Here is a 23670-nt window from a genome sequence, read left to right as displayed (position 1 = left end):
AAATGTTTGTTTCTTGTAGTGCAGCTGATATAACAGACCTTATGGCAAAGACAACCTTCCATACAAAATGTTATAAGGGTCATAAGTAAAACTGGACCAACAGTAGCCTACTGTATAAACAACCATTGTGGCTTTCAGTGAGTTCAGTATGCACTGAAATAGTTTCAAAAATTAAATTTGCATTATAGGATTTGAGAAGGCGAATCACAAATATGTCATTCAAATATATGCTATAATCAGCTAAATCACACTTTTAAAAGATTAAAAATGTGCTTTCCAAATATGCATGTAAGCAACAATGCCATGTCTTATAACACGCAATCAATTATATAACTCAGTGCTGTTTGTTTGATAATCACACATGTGCATGTTGACAAAGCTTCCTTTATAGTGAGTTATCACATGAATTTAGTCCCGTGCTTTAGGCTGCTTCTGTTGACTCCCGTGTGACCCAGCTAGAATTTCAACACTCTGATCTTCTTCATTATAAGACTGTTAAAATATTAATGCAAACAGATTCATTGGGGAAAGAGACTGCAAACTTTACATCCAATGGCATTTTTTTAAATATGCATTTAGTGTGAGATTGTGTTTGGTGTGTTCAGTCAACTTTAATAGTCATGGGCTTTCATGTCATTACATGTGGCTGGATTAAGCCTCATTTCTCTCCATATTGAATTAATGCCCAGTTGCACCTGTAAATAGACTGATAAGACTGAGGGGAGAGGCTTTGATCAGTTATCCTTATTTCTCTCAGCAGATTGAGTTTTAATGAGTAAATTAAGAGTGAAATCAAACTTTACATAATGTCATTTGGCTCTACCCCCTTATAAACTCCTTTGGGCCCCCTGGTGGTCCTCACACCACATCTTGAGACACCCTAAAAAAACACCCATCGCATAGCCTGAGTTGTCCATAACCCCATCTACCCCACCCAAACTCTATTGATGAACAATAAGCAGTGAGTAAAGTTACAGTCGCTGTGTGCTGGTATTTATGCAGACTGCAGCTCACTGAAACCCCCTCCGCGCAGCAGATTATCGGACCAAACCATTGCTGCAGTTCAGGTTTTAGCACCTGTCACATGAGGCTTTACATTTGCAAATCACCGTCTACCATTACAGCTAAGTATATTTACTTTTCTACACTGCAGACGTATATCGGACCAGCCTCTGCAAATGCTGCCACAGTGCAGCTCTCAGTGAGATGAGCTGCCAAATTGAACCGACACCCCTATAGTGCGACTGGCAGCATCGCCCACTGCCTGCAATGGCGTTGAAGCGGCTCTAGTGTGTCCAAACGTTTCTGTAGTGGCAAATCGGTACCGGACAATATACGAGCGTGGGAGAGAAATATTTTTTTTTAAAAGGTTTTGCAACAAAAGCATCCATATTTCCAACGAGTTTATCCTCTGGATTACAATTTTATTTGTATTACGCGTCAAACGAAGCCGGAGCCATGCATGTAAGTCTGACTCTTTTGTTTTTGTAACATTGAAGCACCATCGCAGTGGTTTATGGTTTACAGTTAACTTAATATTTTAGTAATCACAGAGGAAGGGCAATTATTTATATTTTTTTCCATGCATACATCTGCACAGGGGGAACAATGTGCATAAATAAATGTTTACCAGTGTCAGAAGGGGGTTAACCTGAGCTGTCATGTTGTGTGCGGTGTGGCTGATGTGCGGCTCTGCCTGTTTATCTGATCCCTCTTGACACAATGTTAAAGCCTCAATATCATCCTTCATCTTTCACCTCTAACTTTATTTGTCTCCGTGCGATATCGCCCGAAGCAGCACAGGATGTTACTCAAGTTTTTTTTTCTCACAATGATTTCGCATAGATGTTATCATGGACCAGCAAGAGTCCAGCATTGTGAATAATGAATATTGAACCGGGACATTAAGGTTTCAGCCACTGCTGCCGCTGCTGCATCCATACCATTCAGCACAACTGAGATTAATGGATTCTCTGTGTCCCAGATGAATGTTTTCTTGTGTCATAGTTCATCTTCCTTTTTGTGGAATGCGTTTCCCAACAGGATTAAACATTTAGTGGCTGTAGGTATGGGATATTTAACTACTATACTAGCCTGCTATCCTGCTCTAACGCAGTATTATTCTAATGGTGGTTGCAAATCTCTCAGTTCATTAAATGTTTTATTTTTGTCCGTGGGATGGTATCATCACAATTGTGGTGCATTCAACAACATTTTCTCTGTGCAGTAAAGGTTGTAACTACCATGCAATGCTTTGTTTAAAGGGATAGCATTTAATAGGAAGCAGCATAATGTCAGTGATGGTTTAGAGAGCTGTGGGATGTGGCAGCTTACAAGGGTCACAGCTCACTGTAGAAAACAGAGGGAGTGGGAGAGGGAGAGAGGAAAGAGAAGGAAAAGACAACAATATTTCCTGCAGCAAAGCACCAGTTTAAACATTAAGTGCTCAAATACTGATGTCTACAGTAAGTATTGATTTGAGAAGGTAAACAGTGCAGCAGTGCTGAAAAGACAACATCATCAGAGTGCTTTTAGAGCCCAATCGCGTTTTATAACTATTGTACTAAGAGCTTTTTTACATCATACAGAAGCATCTTTGGCTCCCATGTTTCTGAATGGGGTTATTGATGGAAGTTGAAAATTCTATTTCTTCAAGCTTTGTAATCATAATTTTGATGAGAAAGAGCCCCTTTCAGTGTATGTGATTTTATTGTGTGCATGTCTAAATATTTATCTCTCTTGAACAAAATGTTTTTTGTCTTTATAACTTCTCTTTTCGTTCTCTGCAGGTGTGAATGGACCTAAAGGAACGATAACGTCAGGTGGATCCGATTAGGCAGCGTTGCGGTAGGTCAAATTAGACTCCTCACTTCCACATTCTAATGAGGCCACGGCGATGCTGACACCCTCTCTGAATCCAAAGAAATCATCATGCTGAAGACGGAGGCCTCGGGGGAGAGGACCTGCCTCCGTAGTGCCTCCCCCCACCGTAATGCCTACCGGGCTGAGTTTCAGGCGCTCAAGAAGGCCTTTGACCAGCCTCGGATCGATGGAAACTCCAAGCCCAAAGACCTACAACGGGTGAAACAACCAAGAGGCCGGCAGTATGGCGGCCATGTCAGTCGCATTAAGGACATGTTCATGCAGTTGGGCTCAGAAACTGTCCCGGCCAAGGATTGTGAGGATTCATCACCGCAAAAAATGGTCAAGCCCACCAACTTCATCAACAAGGCCGATGGATCAGTGATAAAACTCCAGCATTCCTTATCAGCTGACAAGATTGGAGGTGCTGGAGCAAAGTTCTCTGAAACCAGGAAGCTGTTTGAGCAGCAGTCACGTGACCAGTCCCAATCTCCAGTCTTTCCATACGGACGGGATAAAAGAGGTTCCCATGAGAACCTGGATGACTGGCGAGGTGCAAGGTCTAATCGAGGCAGCACCGACTCCTTGGACTCACTTTGCTCCAGAACAGAGGCGTCCTCGCCAACTGTCAGTCAACTGAGTGCCGTTTTTGAAAATTCTGACCACCTCAACCACGGTGCGCCCTACAAAGGAGTCAGCAGACGGGCCCTCTACTCACCGGACGGATTCCACCGCCATGGAGGTGATGTTAGTGAAGATGATTCAAGACAATCTCCAGTTCGTGGAAGCTACCGGAGCAGGACAGGGGGAACGTTTCCAACATCCTTGTCTTCTGAAGACCTCCTGAGCCCCAGTCCTGGGACAGAGACTTCGGAGCGTAAACCAGAACCACAAAAGGAAGATGCCCAGGACAAAGCTGTCAATGCTGAGACTATGGGCAGTGATGGACGCCGTCTTTCTGGTGTCACCACCAATGGAAGCCAGGTCAATGGTTCATATGAAGAGGAGGAGAAACCTTCAGAAACAAGAAAACACACGGAGGATCTAGGGGTGTCCAAAGATTCAAAACCTACAGATGATGATAATATTACCCACAAAGCTTTTGAAGATGCATCCCCCGAGCCACTGCCAACCCCAACTACAGCTGCTGGAGAAAGCCAGGAGGATGGGGATGGTTCAAGAGAAGACAAGTCCTCTAAATCTCCCAAAGACCAGGTGGAAGAACCTGATGAGGAATACTTTGGGAATGAGCGGGTGATTTTTAACGCAGACGGGGACGCCTGTTACCAGGGTTGGGGGGAAAGCTGCACGGATCCTGAGGATGACCTCTACGGAGACGATGAGGATATTGTCTACGACCCGGGCTGTGATCTGACAGAGATTCCTGGTCTACCACACGAAAACAAAGAGGACATCCCTCAAAAGAGGAAGATTCGTTTCAGCACTGCCCCCATAACAGTAAGTTGGGAACTGAACAAAACACTTGTGGAAGCCTTAATTGTGTAAACACACTGAACACAATCCAAAATAAAAGCCCTTGTGCAGCTCTTATCAAAAGTAGGTTAAAACAACAAAGAGCTTATATTGTATTCAGAGCTTCATTTTTATGGGCTCATATTTATAGTTACTGTTGAACTCATTGTGGTTAGCTTTGTTGTTTTCACATATATTTTATGAGGTCATATGATCATGGTAAAATGATTTGACATCTGTAATCTTTATCCTCATAAGACTTTTTATAGCGTGGTTTAATTTCACAATTTGTTCCTTTTAATACGCTCTGTTATACAGAAGATACAATGGCAAATTGTTGTAGAGCTTGAGAGTAATAGCATCGCCCTCTGGGAAATTGACATGTTCATGAGCAACATCTGTGCATGTGTTAGTCATGCTGGTTCTGTACCCACACAGTTTCCCCACATGATAGTGAATGCTTGTGTGTGTGTGTGTGTGTGTGTGTGTGTGTGTGTGTGTGTGTGTGTGTGTGTGTGTGTGTGTGTGTGTGTCTCGAGTATGTAACCTTGTTGTGTCCGTCCCACATCCCACTGGGATTTCAAAGAGTCTGGGAAAGTTGTAATTACACCACACGTTTTACAAAGACATTGTTTCTGGTGGAGAAAGCAGCCATAATTTCATTAATAGAAATAGCTTTACCGTAGTATTTGTTGCATCAGCTTCCGTAAAGTGTGCTTTGATACTGTTTTCTGTGATGAGTTGGACACAATGCAGCCAGTGTTTGTGGATTGGGAAAATAGATTTGGTGGATTATAGGGAATATTTTTCAGTCTTTATCCTCAAGCATTTAGAATCAATAAGCTTACCATTCGCAGTAGTAAACAGCGTGTTTTTGGTTGCCCTTTCCCTTTTTATCCTATTTCTTTATTAGTCAGTGAAATCTATTTTTATTTGTTTAGATTTCCAGCCTGTTGACATACAAGCGATGTGTGTGAGGAAATGTAAAATGAGGTCAACACATTTTACATGATGATTTAGGGAGTAAAATGTATGTATGAGAGATAACACAAGCATTCCACAAGTTGGGGATGAATCCTATTAACATGCTGTAACGAACCAGAACAATTAGCCCAGTTATTCTGAGGAGAAAACGTGATGTTGGCTCACTAATTACCCTGCACTGTCTCTGCAGTGTGGGACCTTTTGCATCTTTCTCTTTCACAACTGCATGAAAACACACAATCAAAAGCATATATTTTAACAATCATATCAGTTACTACAATATCTTGCTTAAACATAGCATCAAATGTGTGTTTTTGATAATATATTTAACAAAAATACAAAATCAACATTTATTTTCATGACAGAGTGAAAGTGACCACGACAAAGCTTGTTGTTTCATTTAGGTCGAACAGGCGGGGAATATGCTCTTCTGTTGTTGTCTGTCGTTTCAAGGCTTCTGTTTTCTATGAAAAGGACAGACGCTCGTTCATCATATGGAATATTCAAGAGAGGCACCGCCCCCCCTTCACACAGACGCACACGCACAATTAGACATGGGCCCCTCCCACTTCTCCATCATACGCCCCCCTCCTCTCCGCACATGAGGAACAAACAGGGTTCTGTCTTTTGTTCGCCGATGTAGTGAAAGAGACAAAGCTATTTTCTCAGTCCTCAACCTCGCACGAGTCCAGCTTGACCCCTGTGGGAGGAGACGGAGAAGAACTTAAAAAAAATATGCCGTGTTATGATCTAATACTTAATGTTCCCTCCCCTTCATGTCATACTTCTTGGTCCTGCCCCGTTAAAGCGGATAAATCATTTCAACATTACAGCTTTCAAAGCTTAATTAATTTTGGAAATCATCATGGCGGGGAGAAGATGACACACAACCAGCTTTTGGTAACATTTTGTAAACATGCACACTGACTTCTGTTTGAGAAGACGGATAAGCGGTCCAGATGCTCAAAGAAGCCTGTTATTGTGTTGAGTTTATAAATGCAGTTTGTAGCCATGCTAGCGGCACGTGTCTGTGGTTGCATGGTTATATCTCAACAACTATTGTCTGTACAATAGTACAACAAGGTTGACATTTTTGACTTTAAGTTGAGTGTCTCGACATCTAGTGGATGAATTCCCATGAAATTTGATTCAGACATTTATGATTCCCACGAGATAAATCCTACTCACTTTGGTGATTCACTCACATTTCCTCTAGCGACACCAGCAGGTTGTCAATTATCCTGTGAAATATTTCATGGATTGGTACAAAATGTTGTTCCCAGACGATTAATCCTAATGACTTCGGTGATTCCAAGTGCCACCAGGGAAATGTTTCAGATATTCATGCCTGCCTCAGGATAAACTAAATTAAAGTGTTCAACTGAAAGTGTATTCAAGTGCCAATTATCAAGTTAAAATCTCTGTAATTGTCCAATTATGACCAACCTGCAAAACTAATGACATTTCCCATCAACTTCAGCTATGTTAGCATGCTAACACGCTAAACTGAGATGGTGTTAGCATGCTTACCGTACATCAGCATTTAGCTCAACACATGGCTCTGCCTGCAGTATTCTTACAGCCTCACAGTAGCCTCACCTTGGCTGCAAACTCTTGTTAATACAACATACAAGTTTCTCTTTTGTTTGTTTTTTTATTAATGATTGTTTCCACATCCTTTCACTCGGCTGTAATATCCTGACTGACCCAGTGAGAAGGGACCGCTTTGAGCTGACTTAGTCAAAGGCAGCCTGCTCTCCCAAAGGCATTGACCTACAGAAGAGAATTACATCTCATGTTCATTCAAGCAACCGGTTTCATCCCTGACATTAGAACCTCTAGTCTGGTTCTTCAATCTGAGGCACATATAGTGATGTAGCAGTATTGTGGTAGATTCAACCCTCTATAGCACTTTTGACATCCTGTTGTCAAACTACGCTCTGTGCAGCTGATATGACACTGAGAATATGATGTTTGTTCTGAAGTAATGGCACACATCTAAGCCGGTGTTCAGTTCGTCCTGTGTAGTTCTCTCACGGTTTAAAAGATTCTGCCTCGATCGCAAACAAATCCTACAAGCTTTTAACCACCTCTCACTTGTTGCAGATGATCTTTGCATGCAGTGTGTTTTCTTTCTCTCTTCGTTGAACCACATTCTCCGAGTTTGACAGAAGAAGAAGTCTTCTCCCTCTGCTTTGTCAGTCCCCTCTTGTTTTCCACTCTCCTTCTCTACGTGAATGGCATTTAGATCGTCTTCTTAATGATCATTTCTGAGCGTGTAGAGCAAATGCCTTTTCATCAGCCTTGTTGATACCTTAATGGAGTTAAGCAGATGTGATGAGCGGAGCACCAGTTCACCGGTCACTGAAGTGGCTCTGTAATCAGCCCCTCCACTCCGCATGCTGTCTGTTACTGTGTCAAAGAGACTGGCGTTTTGTCCATTAGATTCTGCTGCTGCGCCGTTAGTGGAATACTGAGTAGCATGGATCTGAGTTAAGAGCCATAATCGATATGATAGATGTGTGTCGCTTAAATGACTCGTTTGCCTCAGACCAGGGGCCGGGACCAGGGGTGGCATGGGCCCCACTGTAATCTGCCACTCTTACTGGCATTCATTTATTACACTTAATAAACTATTAATGAAGCACAGTGTATAATTGCTTTACTGTGCCCCCAGTCTGGCACAACATTCTACTTTCTTTCCTCATGCTTGCAGATTACATCCCACTGCAATTACTTGTAGACAACCTTCACAACTTTTCTTTTGTGTACCCTTGCTCTATGAAGATTTGTTGTACATCAAACCAATTTAGAGTCTCATCTTGTACTTTGCTGGAGCATGAAAGAACATGAAGACAAAGTCGCTGGTGCTCTAAAACAGAAAATGCCACGGACTTCCAAGGCGATTTTGAACATTTGGGAGCTCATTTGACTGCCCTTAATACAGTACATGACCACAAAGAGCCTGTCCTCCATCGTACATGCATCAACAGTAAACATCTGTGTGATTCGAACGCCATCCTTATCTGGAGCATCCCCCAATAGGCCTACAGTCTTGTGCTTCACAAGCTCAAATGAGATGGCTTCCAGCCAGGTACTTTGTGACCGTGTTTTTGATGGAAAGGATTACTCTACTTAAGGACAGTCTGTCTTTCTGGATGATGGTATATGTGTAACAGCATTGCTCGAATTTTGGAACTAATACTGACATGGATTTTGTCAATGTCATTTTTAAATAGTATTTAAGGCCTGCAGCAGCATCGCTACCACCTTCAATATGGTGTTGCAGTCCTTTTCAGCAAAGAAATCCATTTTGCAGGCATTTAAGTCCTCTTTGTTCCAATCATTCTCAATGATTGAGTCTACAAAAACACCCCTAATGCTGATAAATTGCTGCTAATACTATATTATTTGCGATACAGAACTTTTTCAATCTGAGCACCTCTTAATTGCTACCATCTTTAGCACCCAATTTGTCTCCCTCCTGCCCTCAATTCTGGTGTTTTCCCTCTACGAGCTGAGTGAAGCTGTCAGTCGGCTTCCTAATTATGCAATCTGGGGCTGAGAAAAAAGGGAGAGATCGGGGTTTTGTTGGGAGAGAGTTCAGACACTCTGCTATAGCGGCAATATAACAGCTGACATTTTGGGTAAACCAGCAAAAACAGCAGCTGAGCTCAGTCAGAACGACAGCCGGGTATTTTAGTTAAGCTTCTTTTGAGGAGGCTAAATCAAAAGTCTTGACTAACAACTAGACTCCTTACGAATCGTGTAGCAGTGGAGAAACTTGTGTTACGGCTTTATATGTTCTTATGCAGATATTTAAGCTTAAAGGCAGCAAAAACAATCCAGGACTATTCTTAGGTATCATAAATTAAAATTAAGCCCAAACTGTCATGTCATGCTGTGTTTCTGTGTGGTAGTCCAGCTGATGATACTCTTCTTATATCTCTGACGGCTACTCCAAACTCAGGTGTTGGGTATGTGCGTATGTGTGCGTACGTGTAGCTGAGCCACTTCATTATTAATGCAGCGGGTTTTTTTGTTCGCTTGTTTCGGTGCCACCCGATCCTCCCAGGGGGGGGGGGGGTGCATTTTTAATGATCCAGGAAAGGTGAAACGGGTCTTGCGGTATTTGAGGTTGGTCAGTTGCCACACAGTGGACACTGGACCGTGTCATGAACTGTCATCCAACCCCCACCTGCCCAAACTGGTGGGAGAATGAGGAGGAATACAAAGCAATAATAGACTCGAGCAGGTCAAAGATAAGCACACTTCACAGTGTATTCGAGTAGGTATATAGAGCCTATATTGAATACCCTTTTCTTGCCTTTTAGGAAGAGATATTGTGAATGAAATAAGACATAATGATATCATCAGCATGCTGCCAGTTTAGTTTTTTATTGCAGTAAAACACTGCATTGTTGTCCAGTGACACAATGTTCTCAGTGTTTGCTGCACTGTTGCTATGTCATTGTCAGGAACATGATTGAGGTAAACACACCAACCCTCTCCACTGATTTCTGTCAACAACCATTGCTAATAATTTCTAAAACATTTGTGGAGATTGTGCCACACAGAGTGGTTATTATGCCCGTGTAGAAATATGAATACTGACTGTGAGCCCAAACTCTGCCAAGTCATTGTTGCAGCATAATGAAGTACATAGAATAGCAAGTGGGTGTCAGAGCATCAATACTGTAACAAGCAACATGTTGTTGTTGGCGTGTTTCCTCTGATCCCAGCCTCCCACTCACTGTATATGACCAAGACGTAAAATAAAGCAGGACATTGTCTGCAGCCATTCAGTTGCAGTTGTTTACTATGCTCTGCCCCCTGTTTAACGCCGGCCCCTCGCTCTCTGTGTCTCTCTGTAGTTGGCCAGTGGCTCGATTTGTTGAAGGGAGTCATGGCACCCAGTGGTATTGTACCATAAACAGCAAACTGAACTGCATTTTTGAGGCATGGAAAACAAGCCGGGCACATAAACAGCAGCTGAAGCTCCCGTGAAATTAAATCTTAATTACACTTTTAAGAAAGTGCACATATTAGCAGTGTATTCCTCTCAAAGATCTCTTCTTGTATAAACAGTGTGTGTGTCCACTCTGTATGCAGCAGATACTGCAGTTAAAAAGAGAAATGCTGACTTGTTAGATTTCCCCGACATGTCAAAAGTCAGTGTCACTTCCTCAGACGAGGGGCGATCCATGTCAAGGTGACAGAAAGATTGACCTTGAATCGACTGTAAAATCTGCACCTTCTCACCTTTTATATAGAACGGGTTACTGAATGTTTCTGTTTCTTTCTCTCTTTTCACACTCACTTCTTTCCATCTCCACCTCTTTATATCTGTCACTCTCGCTCTGCTCTCACAAGACATGAATTAATTTCCATCATCAGCAACTGTCTCGTCCCCTCAGCGTCCAGACACTTTCTTCAGCACCTGTCAGCTCTCCTGCACGGGGTTGTGTGAGTGGGTGGGTGGCCGCAGGTAGAGGTAATGGAATGCAAATGTGCTGATCTGTCGCAGCAGAGCAGACTGTGTGTGTGTGTGTGTGTGTCTATGTGTGTGCGTGTGAGTGTGCCAGGGTGGAGTTAATCCACTGCAGGGTTTTCTGGACTTGTGCCACAGCAGTAGGAACATTTCTCCTGGGCTCTCCAGTCTCTTATTGCCCTGGGCGGCGTCCACTGTCTGGAAGGCGCAGGGCGGGCGACGGCACTGGCACCGACACACCAAAGGCCCAGTTTAATACCATCAGAGGCGGTTGACCGGGCATGGGCGCCATGCCGTGACATCTTAGGCAGGGACTCAAACAACCCTGGAGCAAATTATCCCAGGCCTCACCCGCTCCTCAGCTTTTCTCTTCTTTTCTTTTTTACATTTTCTTTTCTTGATTTCTCTCTTATTGCCTGTTTCACTCTTCGATAGCCTCACTGTCTGCTGCTGCTCCAACCCATGAATCATATGAGTCACTCTGTCTCTCTCTCTGCCGACATTGCCTCTCATCCTCTGTAAACTCGATTCTTCCTGTTCAGTTACTACTCCTCCATCTTCTCATTTTGTGTCCCCTCATTTGTCCTCCTTTTTTGTCCCAGTCGCCATCTCCCTCTCTATTGTTACTGCCCCTTCCTCCCCATTCAAACTTCATCACCTTCACCATACTCTGTTAGTCCCTCTTCCTCTCTACTTCCATGTATGCCAGTGCAGACATGTACCTGCAATGAGACTTCACACAAAGCTTCTCATATTGTTATCACTGTGCATCTTTAGGAGACACTCAACTCTAGCAACCATATACAAATACAGACAGAGCGAGAGGCACTCGTACGGAGTGAGAGGACTCAGCTTTATTGAAGTCAGTGGCTGAGGACGTCCGCAGACATCTGCAGAATCGAACTGCAGAATCCATAAATGACAGTAAAACTGCATCAGAAGAATCCAACCAAACTTGTGTGAAGCCTGGAGATCAGATAACTGCCAATCTGTCAATGCCCAAGCTGAACTCCTGTCTCCACTTAGGTACCAGCATCTCCATTGTAGCGGGTTGTTTACTGACACTTTTACGTGAATCCTTAAATGTTGACTTTTTCTTGACACAAACTTTTTTGATTCATTCGAGTGCATTAAGCTTGAGAGAAAGTGCCGTCAGGAATATATTTACATGTAAATGGTTTTGTGTCGTGTTTAATCCTTCAAAAGACCATTCCAATTCAATTCCAGTGGAGCACCACATGAGGAGACAGCCCATCATACTTCCATATTCAGAGGTTGTCCTTGCACGCTGCCTCTTCAATAAAAACTGAATTTCAGTTAAGCATTATGACCTGCGTCAGCAAACCCCAACTGTACCTGAAAGTGGAAATGTGTTTTTCATCTTGACTTGATGAGGTTACAGATTTCACACAGATATTAGTGCAGATAAGAGGGAAGTGCTCTGTCATTTCTGTTGCCAGCAATCCGGTTATTGGATTATCGTATTGATATGCGTCACATTAAGTTTGTCGGAGCTGTCAAGATTTATTTTGTGTCTTGAGTCCGTCCCTACATACAGACAGTGTTAGGTTTTGTCGGCTCTTGTCAAGTTTAGCATCATGTTTGTATGCCGCAAATTGAACATCCTGTAAAAGCCAATAATAACCTTCTCTGCACATTACTGTAGCATGCTAACATGCTCACAATGACGATGCTGTTTTAACCTTTAACATGTTATCTCACCATCATATGCTAGTGCAATAGCATGCTAACATTTGCTAATAAGCACTAAATACAAAGTTTAGCTGAGGATGTTGAGTATTTGGTCCCGATCGATTTGGACAAACTGGAATTTTGATTTGATGATGGCGATAGATGAAACGTCAGGGGATCAAAGTTATTACAGTTTATCCCCCGAGGATCAGCAATTGCCTGTAGCCTACGGAGATTTCACGGCATGCCTATGGTGGCAGAGGAAAAGTCAGGAGACCATTGAAGTCAGTAGGATTCATCCTCTGGGCACTAAAAAACGTTTAGACCAAATTTCATGGTAGTTGTTGAAATGTTTCAGTCTGGACCAAAGTGTTGGATTGACCGACCAACCTAGAGACCAATCTCACCGTCCCTAGAGCCATGCCGCAAGTATGGTTAAGAAAAAGTGCGAAGAGCAGACGTACGTAGGTAATTAAGTAGCAGTTTAAATGTCAATGTTGTTTGAGTAAAGCCATTATGCATGCGTGGTTAGTGGCAGTCCCACAGCTCTCAGACTTGTGGTTGCCAGCTGCAGGCCTGGTCCAGTACTCTGGCCGCTCCCTACAGTAAAACGCACAGCAGGCGGCAGTATCCTACCAGACAGCCAAGGTTAAACACTGTCACACACGGTACTGTACCATCTCACATTCTCTCTTTTCCCCCTTCCTCTGTTACTTCAGGTCAAAACGTGTTTTTTTTGGTGGAACAAAATCCTATTATAATCAGAGAACAAGAAGGTTATACTTCTTACCTAAGGAGATAAATGTTAAAACGTGGCTCCACGCATAGTAAAACCTAAAAAAGACTGGTTGACCTTCACATATCAGCAAGCTCCTCTACCTCTTTTTATCCCTTTTTAAGCCAGGGTCATTTTTAAACTGTTTTTTCTTTGGGTGCCTTAATATTCACAGAATTGACTGAACATGGCCTTTCTTCGCTGGGAAACCAGATGGTGTTTGGAGTTTGGTGATATATACCCGTAGTACCGCTAAGAGTAAGATACCCGCCAGGTTTCTTTATCTTGTGGGTAAATGCTTTCTATTCGATGGTGCAGTTTGTCTCTCTGACTGCCTATTCTTATTTCCCCTGTGCATGCTCTTTTATTCACCCTGTCACTTCCTCTCTCAGTCATCAATTCTCTCTTGTCCATCCTTTGCCTTCTCACTTCGTCTGTCTCTCAGATGTTTTGGAATTCCCTCTCCTGCCTTTTTATTATCAATCTCCATCACTGTGCCTGTCTCTTATTCGCATACCTTTTCACATGGATCCACTCTCATTTGTGCTCATCTCACTCCATGACCTCTCTCTCTCTCTCTCTCTCGCTCTCTCTCTCTCGCTCTCTCTCTCTCTCTCTCTCTCTCTCTCTCTCTCTCTCTCTCTCTCTCTCTCTCTCTCTCTCTCTCTCCCTCAAGTGACTGGCCACATGCTAATGTGTTTGTGGAGAGCACACAGTGACTGAGAAAGGTTATTAGAGAGTGTACTTACTGCCAATGGTGGCATCGTGTCCACGACGTCCCGGACAGTGCAAGTGCTGGTGTTAGCTTTCAACAACAGTGTGTGTTTGTGCATTGGTATTTATGTTTGTGTGTGTTTGCGTGTCTGTGTGGGCAGAAGGGTTAGGGTTAGTATATATATATTACTGTATATACTGTATATATATATATATAGATGTTATATTCTATTTATAGGTTGATGTTATATTCTATATATTGATGCTATATATAGTATATATGTTGGTGTGTATGGATGTGTGTGTGTCAGTCTGTGTGAGCATGCAAGCATTAATAATGCAGGGCTGTTGATCACACTGAGTGATTGATGGCAGGGAGGTCATGGATAGAGCTCACGCAGGCTCACACACAGGAAAAGAAACAACCGTGGCAGCATCACGCTACACCAATGGGCCCACGCTGTGTGTACAACCAGCACAGTGCCTCTTAAACAGAGTGCCATTTATTTATTCCCTCTAGTTTGTCCCGTCTTTATCATGCGGTAAGATATTAGTCAATCTCATGCCACATATCTCACAGCATGAAAAATGTGCAACTAAAAGCACAAAATATCTCAACTGACAATATGCCATGCGTCTTTTGAACTTGTTTTCCCTTATTAACGACGGCTTTCACAGCATTGCTTATTGACAAGCATAGCTCCGGCTTTAGGCTTTAATCAATAGATGTGATGTGGCATGACGCCTTATTGATCTCCACTGGGGAGAGATTTCCTCTTTCACCCAATTCAAAGCGGTCAGGGCACTGAGAGAGGCAGTGACTGACTTGTTTAGTGACACAACAGCAGGGTGGATGTGCTAAAGCTCTGTGGGCGTGCAGCGTTGTTAATAACGTTGATGATTGACGTTGTCAAGTTAAATGTGTGGTGTCCTTCCCCCGGAATCCTTGCTTGTGGCAAACTAGTTTCTTTTTAGATGTGCAGGTGTGTGCCTGCTTGAGAAAGTGACAGCCCTGGATGACGCTTACATCATCATCGTCATCAAAGCCTGCCTATGCACATAGCGGCGTAAACACATCGCATACCCTTGCACCCTTTCATTCGGCACCAGCGTTGTGCAGAATGTCGCACTACAGACGTGATAACAGCATACACGTTCGAGTCTGCTTGTGCACGGCTCTCTCACCTCCTCCCCCTCCTTTTCGGTGCAGAGAGCAGTGGGAGCGCGTTTGCCGGGCTGAGATGTGAAGTGACGACTTGACTTGTGGAGAAGAGCCTCTTGCGAGGACCTCACGTCATGTTTCTCTACACTAAAGTTTCCTTTTCCACCGTGTTGTCAGCTTTGTTGTGTAGATAAAGCATAAAAGCTCTTATTTACTTCCATCCATTCATAAACGTGTAAAGTGAGCAGCGTTACTCACTGTTTTCATCACATAATAGAAGTGTCTTGTCATATTTGTTGGTACAAGCTCGGTTGTAAAACGTTACAACATTTAACCTCCAGATTCTTACTGTTGAGGTGGTGGAGCTATTTCAATCTCTATGCGAACCAACGGCTATATTGGATTACGTGTGCCCACTTCCGTTAATTCCTTGTGCTCCTTCTCCAGGTTTTCAACACCTACTCAAACGAGGACTATGACCGTCGTAACGAGGAGGTGGATCCCGTGGCCTCCTCCGCAGAGTACGAGCTGGAGAAGAGGGTGGAGAAACTGGAGCTCTTCCCTGTGGAGCTGGAAAAAGGTGGGAAAGAAAAATCTAATAACATCGTTGAGGAGGTGGATCCTGTCAGTTACCCATTATACCCAGTAGACAGAATCACCCACATATGGGATGTCACTTATTTCCCACCATTTTTCGTCTTTCTGTCCAGGTTTTTTTTTATCCATTTTCCTCCCATTACGACTCAAAGTTAAAAACCCTTTCAAAAACAGGATGCTTTTCAATGCACTGTTCACTACAACTCTGCATAGGTCTCATTAAAACAGTGGCAGCTCTTATGAAGAGGTCAGGCTGGGGCCGCATGCCATTTCAGGGCTACTAAATATATTAGGCACAACTATTACATACCAGGTTTGGTTATCCAAAAGACGAATGATACACATACAGGATACATTTTATTCATAATTTCCCATGAATAATTACAATGTTCTCCTTTTTGGAGATACAAATATGGTGAAACATGTACAAAGATATTGCTGCTCCCCTTTTAAAACCACCATTGTATAAAAAGATACGTGTACAGTGTGTCCTAATTCCCCAGTGTGAGCAACAAAGAGGTGAAATTGCAGCTTCCTCTCTTGTCTTTTCCTCTTGAGGTTTTTCCTGTGTTGAAATCCAATATTGCCAAGGACCTGAAATAGAATGAATTTACATCATAGGGTTTCACCATCCGCTCACTGTTACGTAACCCTAACAACTCGTGAATAATTAATGCAGAATGGAGATGCTACACTGGAAGGGTACTTCCCATCCAGCACATGTGAAGGCCACCGTGTCTATAGTAAATGTCTCCCTCAACTTCTCCATTAATAAATCAACTGCTCATCTGTTTTAGTGTATTCATCCATCCATTGTTCCATGTATTCAGTCCACCATCAGTTTACTAGGAGCCATTTTGGGTTTGATGCTAGCTCATTGGACCGTTAGGAAATGGAAGCCCTTAACCCATCTCTCTTAAAGACGCACAAACATACACATTTGAACTATGTGGTGTGTGTGTGTGTGTGTTTCCAGATGAAGACGGCCTGGGGATCAGTATTATCGGGATGGGTGTCGGCGCTGACGCAGGTCTGGAGAAACTGGGCATCTTCGTCAAGACCGTCATCGAGGGCGGAGCCGCTGAGAGGGACAGCAGGTGAGATCTGCTTTCCTATTGGACGTCACACATATTACTGAGCAGCGATGAGTCTGGAGACACATTACAGCAGATTACAGCGCATGAAGCTGAGCGTGTGACCAAAGTTGAACTCATCACTTATTGTACAAAAATAAACACGGCAATTAATAATCTGCAATTCTTTTCCGTTTACTTACCACCACCCTCTCACCCTCTCTCCCTCTCGCACACACACCCAGTCACACAGTCACACAGTCACACTCTGTCCCTGTCAGATTTAGCAGCACGGGTTCGGATTAGAGTCTCACACAGGACTGTATGTGTGTATGTGTGTGTGTGTGTGTGTGTGTGTGTGTGTGTGTGTGTGTGTGTGTTGTGCGACAGAGATATTGCATTAGAGTATTATGTTTCTTGTTTTCTGTGTAAGTTTGTAAAAGTGAGTCTGTAGAAAGGAGAGAGTGTTTTGCGTAGGCTTCCAAATTCGGTGCGTCTCTATTTATGTCCCTAGATGATATATGTGAGTGGGAGGGAGAATCTGTGTGTTCGTTGTGTGTATTTGTTCATTAGAAAGCGTGAACAGTGCAAAGTAAGCACTCAGCCAATGGTAGAGGAGGAGATGACAGCTTATCAGCAGGCGAGCGCTGGGTTTCTGCCTCTAAAACCGCCCGCTTCTACCTATTAGTGTGTCTGTGTGGTTCAGGTTCCCTGTACGCAGATTAAAAGACTGATAGGCACTTCCATTCCATGCAGTATGGGAGCAGTAAGTACTGTAAACTCTGCATACGCACTGGGAACACTCGTGCAGTTTGTGGTAGATGTGTTTCCTTCGGGGATTAATATTTTCTTTCATGCAGTTGCCTTTTTCAACACATGAGTGAGATTAGTTAAAATGCAGAGAGAGAGAGGGTGGGTGCAGTAGGGAGTAAGAGAAACAGCTTGTTCTAAAGTGAGAAAAGTTGTTCTAAGATGACAGTTGCACTGAAAAGTTGAAAAGATCAGAGGAAGGCTGCGCTCGAGCTCGAGTCCAATTCAATTTCCGAGTCTAAAGATTTTTTTATCATTTATTTAAATTGAACATAGTTTACATTTTTTACTGTTCTCAGTCCTCAATCTATCAAATGTATTTGCTGTTCTGTTAATAATTCTCACAAAGTGCTGGCCTACATTTTTCATGGTTCCAGGGATGGCACTGTCGGTCTGTCGGTTGATCCACGGCTTTAGTCCAGACTGTCATGAAATCTTTCACCTTGGCATTAAATTAGGGGTGTCCTGGTGTCCTACACGATACACTATAGCTGCTTACAGCGTCTGCTTCAGTTTGTTGCATGAAATATCCCTATTTCTCTCACCACTTTTTCTGTTTGCATCTAAACCTAGCCTTATCCTTAACAGAAGACTTATGTTAAACTACAATGGCAGCGCAGACCTCCGCCAAGGTCAATGGCGCATTCAAGTGCTTCTCGGAGGGTCCGATTTCACAAGTTGGCCGTTCTTGCGATTTTGGTGTGTTCAGCCGTAGTCGTGATGTGGAAACAACATGTTTAAACACATTTCATGAAAACTTGGATAGTAGTTCTTGGCTGAGGTAATAATGACTACAGACATAAAAAACTTGGACAATTGTCAGATATTTAGACGAGACCGGAAATTTGCTTTGTATTGTAGTATTGTGTATGAACATATTTGTGTTTTCAGTGATACTGCAAGTTTATAAAAAAAAAAAAAGAGAAACATCTTCCAGATTAAACAGTTAATAGACAACATTAATATATATACTGCATATCGTGTTTTACTGTGTAACTCCATTTACAGTTCAACCAATTTCAACTGTGCTCCTATTTGCTGCTGACCTTTCCACAATTGTGATTGTGTAGATCAGTTTAAAGCATATTTAAAACATTATATAGCAGAAAACAATATGAGAGAAGTAAACCGAAGACTTGAGAAATTGGTAATGGATTATTTAGTGCTCTCACACACACACACACACACACACACACACACACACACACACACACACACACACACACACACACACACACACACACTTGCCAGAATGTAATTTCCTTCTATCATGACCTTTTCCAGCTATAGGGCTCTGTCTCTCTCTTGCTGAGTCGGACTTAATGGGCTGACGCACACGGGCAGACAGATAGATGAGCTTGGCTGTTGCTCACTGTATTGTCTGGTGCGGATGACCCTAGGTGTGTGTGTGTGTGTGTGTGTGTGTATGTGTGTGTGTGTGTGTGTGTGTGTGTGTGTGTGTGTGTGTCCGGGATGAGATGAAGGTGTGTAAGTGTGTTTTGGTATATTTTGTATGAATCTTCCTTTTTGTTGTCAATTTGTTTTTGTGGGGGGGGGGTTTCTCGCAGCTGTATGTCAGCCAGCCTCTGCCATGTAAAGCCAAATTGAGACGTTAAAATGCTGTGAAGGTCAGAAAAAGTGCGTGAGCTGCTGACTGGCAGACAACCAGCTCACTCTCTGTCTACCTGTCAGGCTGACGCGTCTCTCCACACATCCATATGCCAGCTAGGGTTGAAGTGTTTGGGTGTCACGGTCATATTAAATCCTGCTCTGCAGCAGCCGTATGTTGTGATAGACTTAAAAAGGAGCTTAAAGGACACTGGCTACTGCAGTTGTTGATGGAGCCATCAGAGGACATTGCTTGATTTGGATCTTGACTTGAGGAAATTTGATTTAATTCAACTGCTATGTGGAGAGGATTGCAAGGAGTTGGGAGCAGAACTCCTTGTAGGGACTAAAGAAAGGATATCTCAGCCTGTCCTGCATTGACTATAACCACTCTCTAATTAATATGTATCTTGTGAGTCCCTCAAGTTCATGTAAGTGTAATGATAATTCACTTCAGTACTTTTTTAACAATAAATATCCTTAAGAAATTTGACCTTTTCACTTTTTGTAATTGGGCCTATGGGCCCTTTTAATTGTTTTTCTATCATGCAAATGAGTTAAGAGGCTTTCATAGGTGAGTGGTACACATTCCAGCATTAATGAACCTTTCCACCAAATACTGTAGAGTCACCTTGTTTCAATATATTCCATGTATTTAGAAATTGTGCGTGAGGCAGAAATTGCTTGGTGCGTGCTAAGTGATCTCTGTAGGATTGGACAAAACTCTCATGAAACTTATTATCCTCTCAATTATCCTGAGTGTGATCACTCTCCAGTCTCCAGTAGTTGTGCTGATTTGATTGGAGAATTGTATATGATAAAAACAAGATTAAAGTGTTATTATATTGTCTGTATTCAAAGATATTGAATTGATTGTTAGAAGTCCTACATATGTGCGTGCTGTTATTACTTGGAGTGGTATGTTGTTGAAGGAAATGATATACGTGCTGTGCCTTTAAGCAGTGAAGTATTGGAAACAATAGGCTGTTTCTGTTGAAAAAGAATGAGAGCTAGATTTTGTTTTATTCATTAGGCGAAGAAATTAGATTCAGAATCCTTCTTAGTCTGGTTTTTATGCAGATTTCCAAGTGGATTTAAATGTAATATTTAGCAAGGATGTCATAGTGGATCATCAGGAGGTTTCATTTCACATCAAGAACTGAGCTGACCTCTGATCGTGTCCAAAGCAGAGCAGAAATTCCGGCTGTGTTTGTGGCTCAGGGCGAAAAGGCTAGCTGGCCTCCATGTCCTTGTTAGCCCTCCTAGTTTGTTTTGAGCCTCATCTCTTCTGTCTCTCGGTTAGGCAATAGTCTGGAGCCATCACAGTGGAAATGTGTGACCGCATGAAAGTCTGGCACTGTTGTAACTTTGAATATAATGTGCCTCTTGTAGTCGTTCTGGTGCATAAGTCATTATGTCTGTTTGACATTCTGTATAGGCTCAGTGGAATTCAGCTCACATGTACACAAATTAAATAAAAGACGGTAACGCTTGCACGAGGGATTGCTGCACAAAGTGTTGAACGATGCTTTCTTCTGTGTGTGTCAGGATCAAGGTGAATGACCAGATCGTGGAGGTGGATGGGACCAGTCTGGTGGGCGTCACCCAGAGCTTCGCTGCCTCCGTCCTCAGGAACACATCGGGAGTGGTCAGGTATGAGCCACAGACATGCACACCTGCACAAAAAGCCAGTCAGTATGCAGTCTTATGATCCTATATTTTATTAAACATAGTACACAATTCTGCTTCTTATTTGAGATCATTTGAACATGGACTTGTGTGATGCCAGTGACTCCACTACTATTAAAAGGTCATCAAGGTCAATAGATGTGTGTGTGTGTGTGTGTGTGTGTGTGGACACAAGTTCAATCCTGGTACTCCAACATCAGTCGAAGCTTAAATACAAAATAAGATGTTAAGATTTAGTGCTTGATTACATTTATTTTTTTATTTTCTTATTTTTCTTATTGCACACACACTTAAGATGTGTATGTTTTCCCCCGCTGATGAGGATCTTTGGATTACCATAAGATTATAGAAGTGTGTCAAGCAGCTATCAGCCCCAAGAACCAGACGTACTGTCGTACACTACCAGACATAATTACTAACAAACCGAAGCCTCTGACCTTTTAAAGTTCTCGCTGCTGCTGCTGCTGCTGCTGCTGGCTGCTGCTGCTGCTGCTGGCTGCTGCTGCTGCTGCTGCTGCCGGCTGCTGCTGCTGCTGCTGCTGCTGCTGGCTGCTGCTGGCTGCTGCTGCTGCTGCTGCTGCTGCTGCTGCTGCTGCTGCTGCTGCTGCTGCTGCTGCTGCTGCTGCTGCTGCTGCTGCTTTGCTGCTGCTGCTGCTGCTGCTGCTGCTGGCTGCTGCTGGCTGCTGCTGCTGCTGCTGCTGCTGCTGCTGCTGCTGCTGCTGCTGCTGGCTGCTGCTGGCTGCTGCTGCTGCTGGCTGCTGCTGCTGCTGCTGCTGGCTGCTGCTGCTGCTGGCTGGCTGCTGCTGCTGCTGCTGGCTGCTGGCTGCTGCTTGCTGCTGCTGCTGCTGCTGGCTGCTGCTGGCTGCTGCTGCTGCTGCTGCTGCTGCTGCTGCTGCTGGCTGCTGCTGCTGCTTCTGCTGCTGCTGCCGGCTGCTGCTGCTGCTGCTGCTGCTACTGCTGCTGCTGCTGCTGCTGCTACTGCTGCTGCTGCTGCTGCTGCTGCATGTTCAATGAGCATTTGTTTGGCAGGCCCCTTAACACTGTTACCGTATCTGAGATACTTGAAGATGTGGGAACACAATATGTGACAAAAGTCTGGTGTGTTTGACAGTCGAGTAGCTTTTGGCAGGGGTGCGCTGAGAGCAGTGGGGAGCAGACAGCACACACACACACACACACACACACACACACACACACACACACACACACACACACACACACACACACACACACAGCATGGTAGGAAGGCTTTAATTTGGAAAGCCAGTGCTGTCCTTGGCACTTTTGTCATCCTGCCATCTCTCACTTTCAGTCGGTTGCTTGCTCTCGTCTTTGTTTTCTTTCCTTGATATGGTTTACTGTTGTTTTATCCCCATCATCTTCTATCTCCTGTCCTCCTCTCTGACTCCTGTTATTACTCTTCCTCATCGTATGTGCTTTGTCCACCCCTCTTTGCATTCCCAGGAAGCTTTGTGTACTTTGTCATGCTTCAATTTGTCTAAATTAATCAATCCATTCATCCATAAAACACACTACACACGGTAAAACAGCTGTTGAATAATCCAAAACGCCTCCGTGTGATTTTCAACCATTCTGGCCATCATGTTCACTCTGCGAGTTGTAGAAAGATAGATGTGTGTGTGAAGAGTACAGTGCCCGGGGGGGAGATGAACAAAGACATGTACAACAGTATAAGTACAGATGATGTTTGCTGAACTAATATTGACAGTGGGGGTTTTCCACATACCAGGATGTGGCAGCCTTGAAAAGGTTCCATACATCACCTGCCATCTATCGAGCATGAATAGAGCAGGAAGCTTCATAGTCTAAGATCTATAATTACACTGAATTACTTTCAAGATGTAATTATGTATGTATTTTATTCTCCAAAGATTTAACATATGAAAAATACAACACTGTGACAATCTCACAGAAAATTGTAATGACAGTTACATTCCCTCTCTGCTCTCTCACTATTTCAGTCTTCCTCCATCATGTCTATCCCACTCACTCCTCCTCCTCCTCCTCCTCCTCCTCCTCCTCCTCCTCCTCAGTAAATCCTCCTCTCTCTGCCTGATCACCAGAGGTTTTGTGGCCAACTGTCCTAGATTTGCCATTTTATCTATATTTAAGCCCGACTTCCAGTTCCAGCAGCATATCATCCAGGTTTTAGTCAGAAGTTGTGAATATAGAAAAAATATAGAATAACACCCTCTTATCCCAATGGTCACAACCAAAAGAAAGTTTAATAAATGTATCCACTGTGGTCGACTAGTCATATATGTTATCTGTGAACACGCACTGACATCCTTAAATGCCTGTCAACCCGGGAGTAAATTAGATCAGTCGTGAAGGTTTTTGCATTTGAATTGAAACAGCGCTGTGTGTGGTCGCCCCAGAGCCGTGGGAGGCAAGGAGGAAGCAAGACAGACTCCCCATGCGTGAGGAGAAAGGCTGTTTCCAGGTCAGCTGCTGCTCAGACCTCCCTGCTGTCCAAAGGCTTGTTCCAGTACAGTACTTAGCGTAGCAAGGGCCCTCACCTTTCTTTCTCTTTTTTTTGTTTTATATTTTCTATCTCTGTCCTGCCCTTCAGTTGTTCCTTCGCATGTAGATCAAATACGCCTCTCCGCTGGAGCGTACGGCCTTTTCTACATCGCCTTTAGAAATATATGAAAGAGCTCTCAGGAGCTGAATTCACTTGATTAGGCTCTATCTCGAATGCACTCTCTCCTTCCGTCCG

General features: G+C 43.4%; 1 protein-coding gene across 4 annotated transcripts in view; it reads left to right on the top strand.

The window, feature by feature from the left end:
* ppp1r9a (protein phosphatase 1, regulatory subunit 9A) overlaps positions 1 to 23670 on the top strand; it is a 47638-nt gene that overhangs the window by 3135 nt on the left and 20833 nt on the right. The window contains exons 1-6 of one of the 4 annotated variants that reach the window (XM_029442851.1): positions 1321 to 1464; positions 2790 to 2847; positions 2924 to 4320; positions 15601 to 15733; positions 16727 to 16847; positions 20790 to 20894. In XM_029442851.1, coding sequence (XP_029298711.1) covers positions 2932 to 4320; positions 15601 to 15733; positions 16727 to 16847; positions 20790 to 20894 — 1748 coding nt within the window. In that variant the 5' untranslated portion in view covers positions 1321 to 1464; positions 2790 to 2847; positions 2924 to 2931. Of the gene's footprint in view, positions 1 to 1320; positions 1465 to 2401; positions 2466 to 2789; positions 4321 to 15600; positions 15734 to 16726; positions 16848 to 20789; positions 20895 to 23670 lie in introns of those variants that run through there. The other 3 variants (XM_029442852.1, XM_029442850.1, XM_029442849.1) reach the window with 3 other exon arrangements.

Source organism: Cottoperca gobio, chromosome 11, assembly GCF_900634415.1.
Source record: "Cottoperca gobio chromosome 11, fCotGob3.1, whole genome shotgun sequence".
NCBI lineage: Eukaryota > Metazoa > Chordata > Actinopteri > Perciformes > Bovichtidae > Cottoperca > Cottoperca gobio.
Note: the sequence above shows the minus strand (reverse complement) of the source record. Positions and strands in the feature narration are given on the sequence as shown.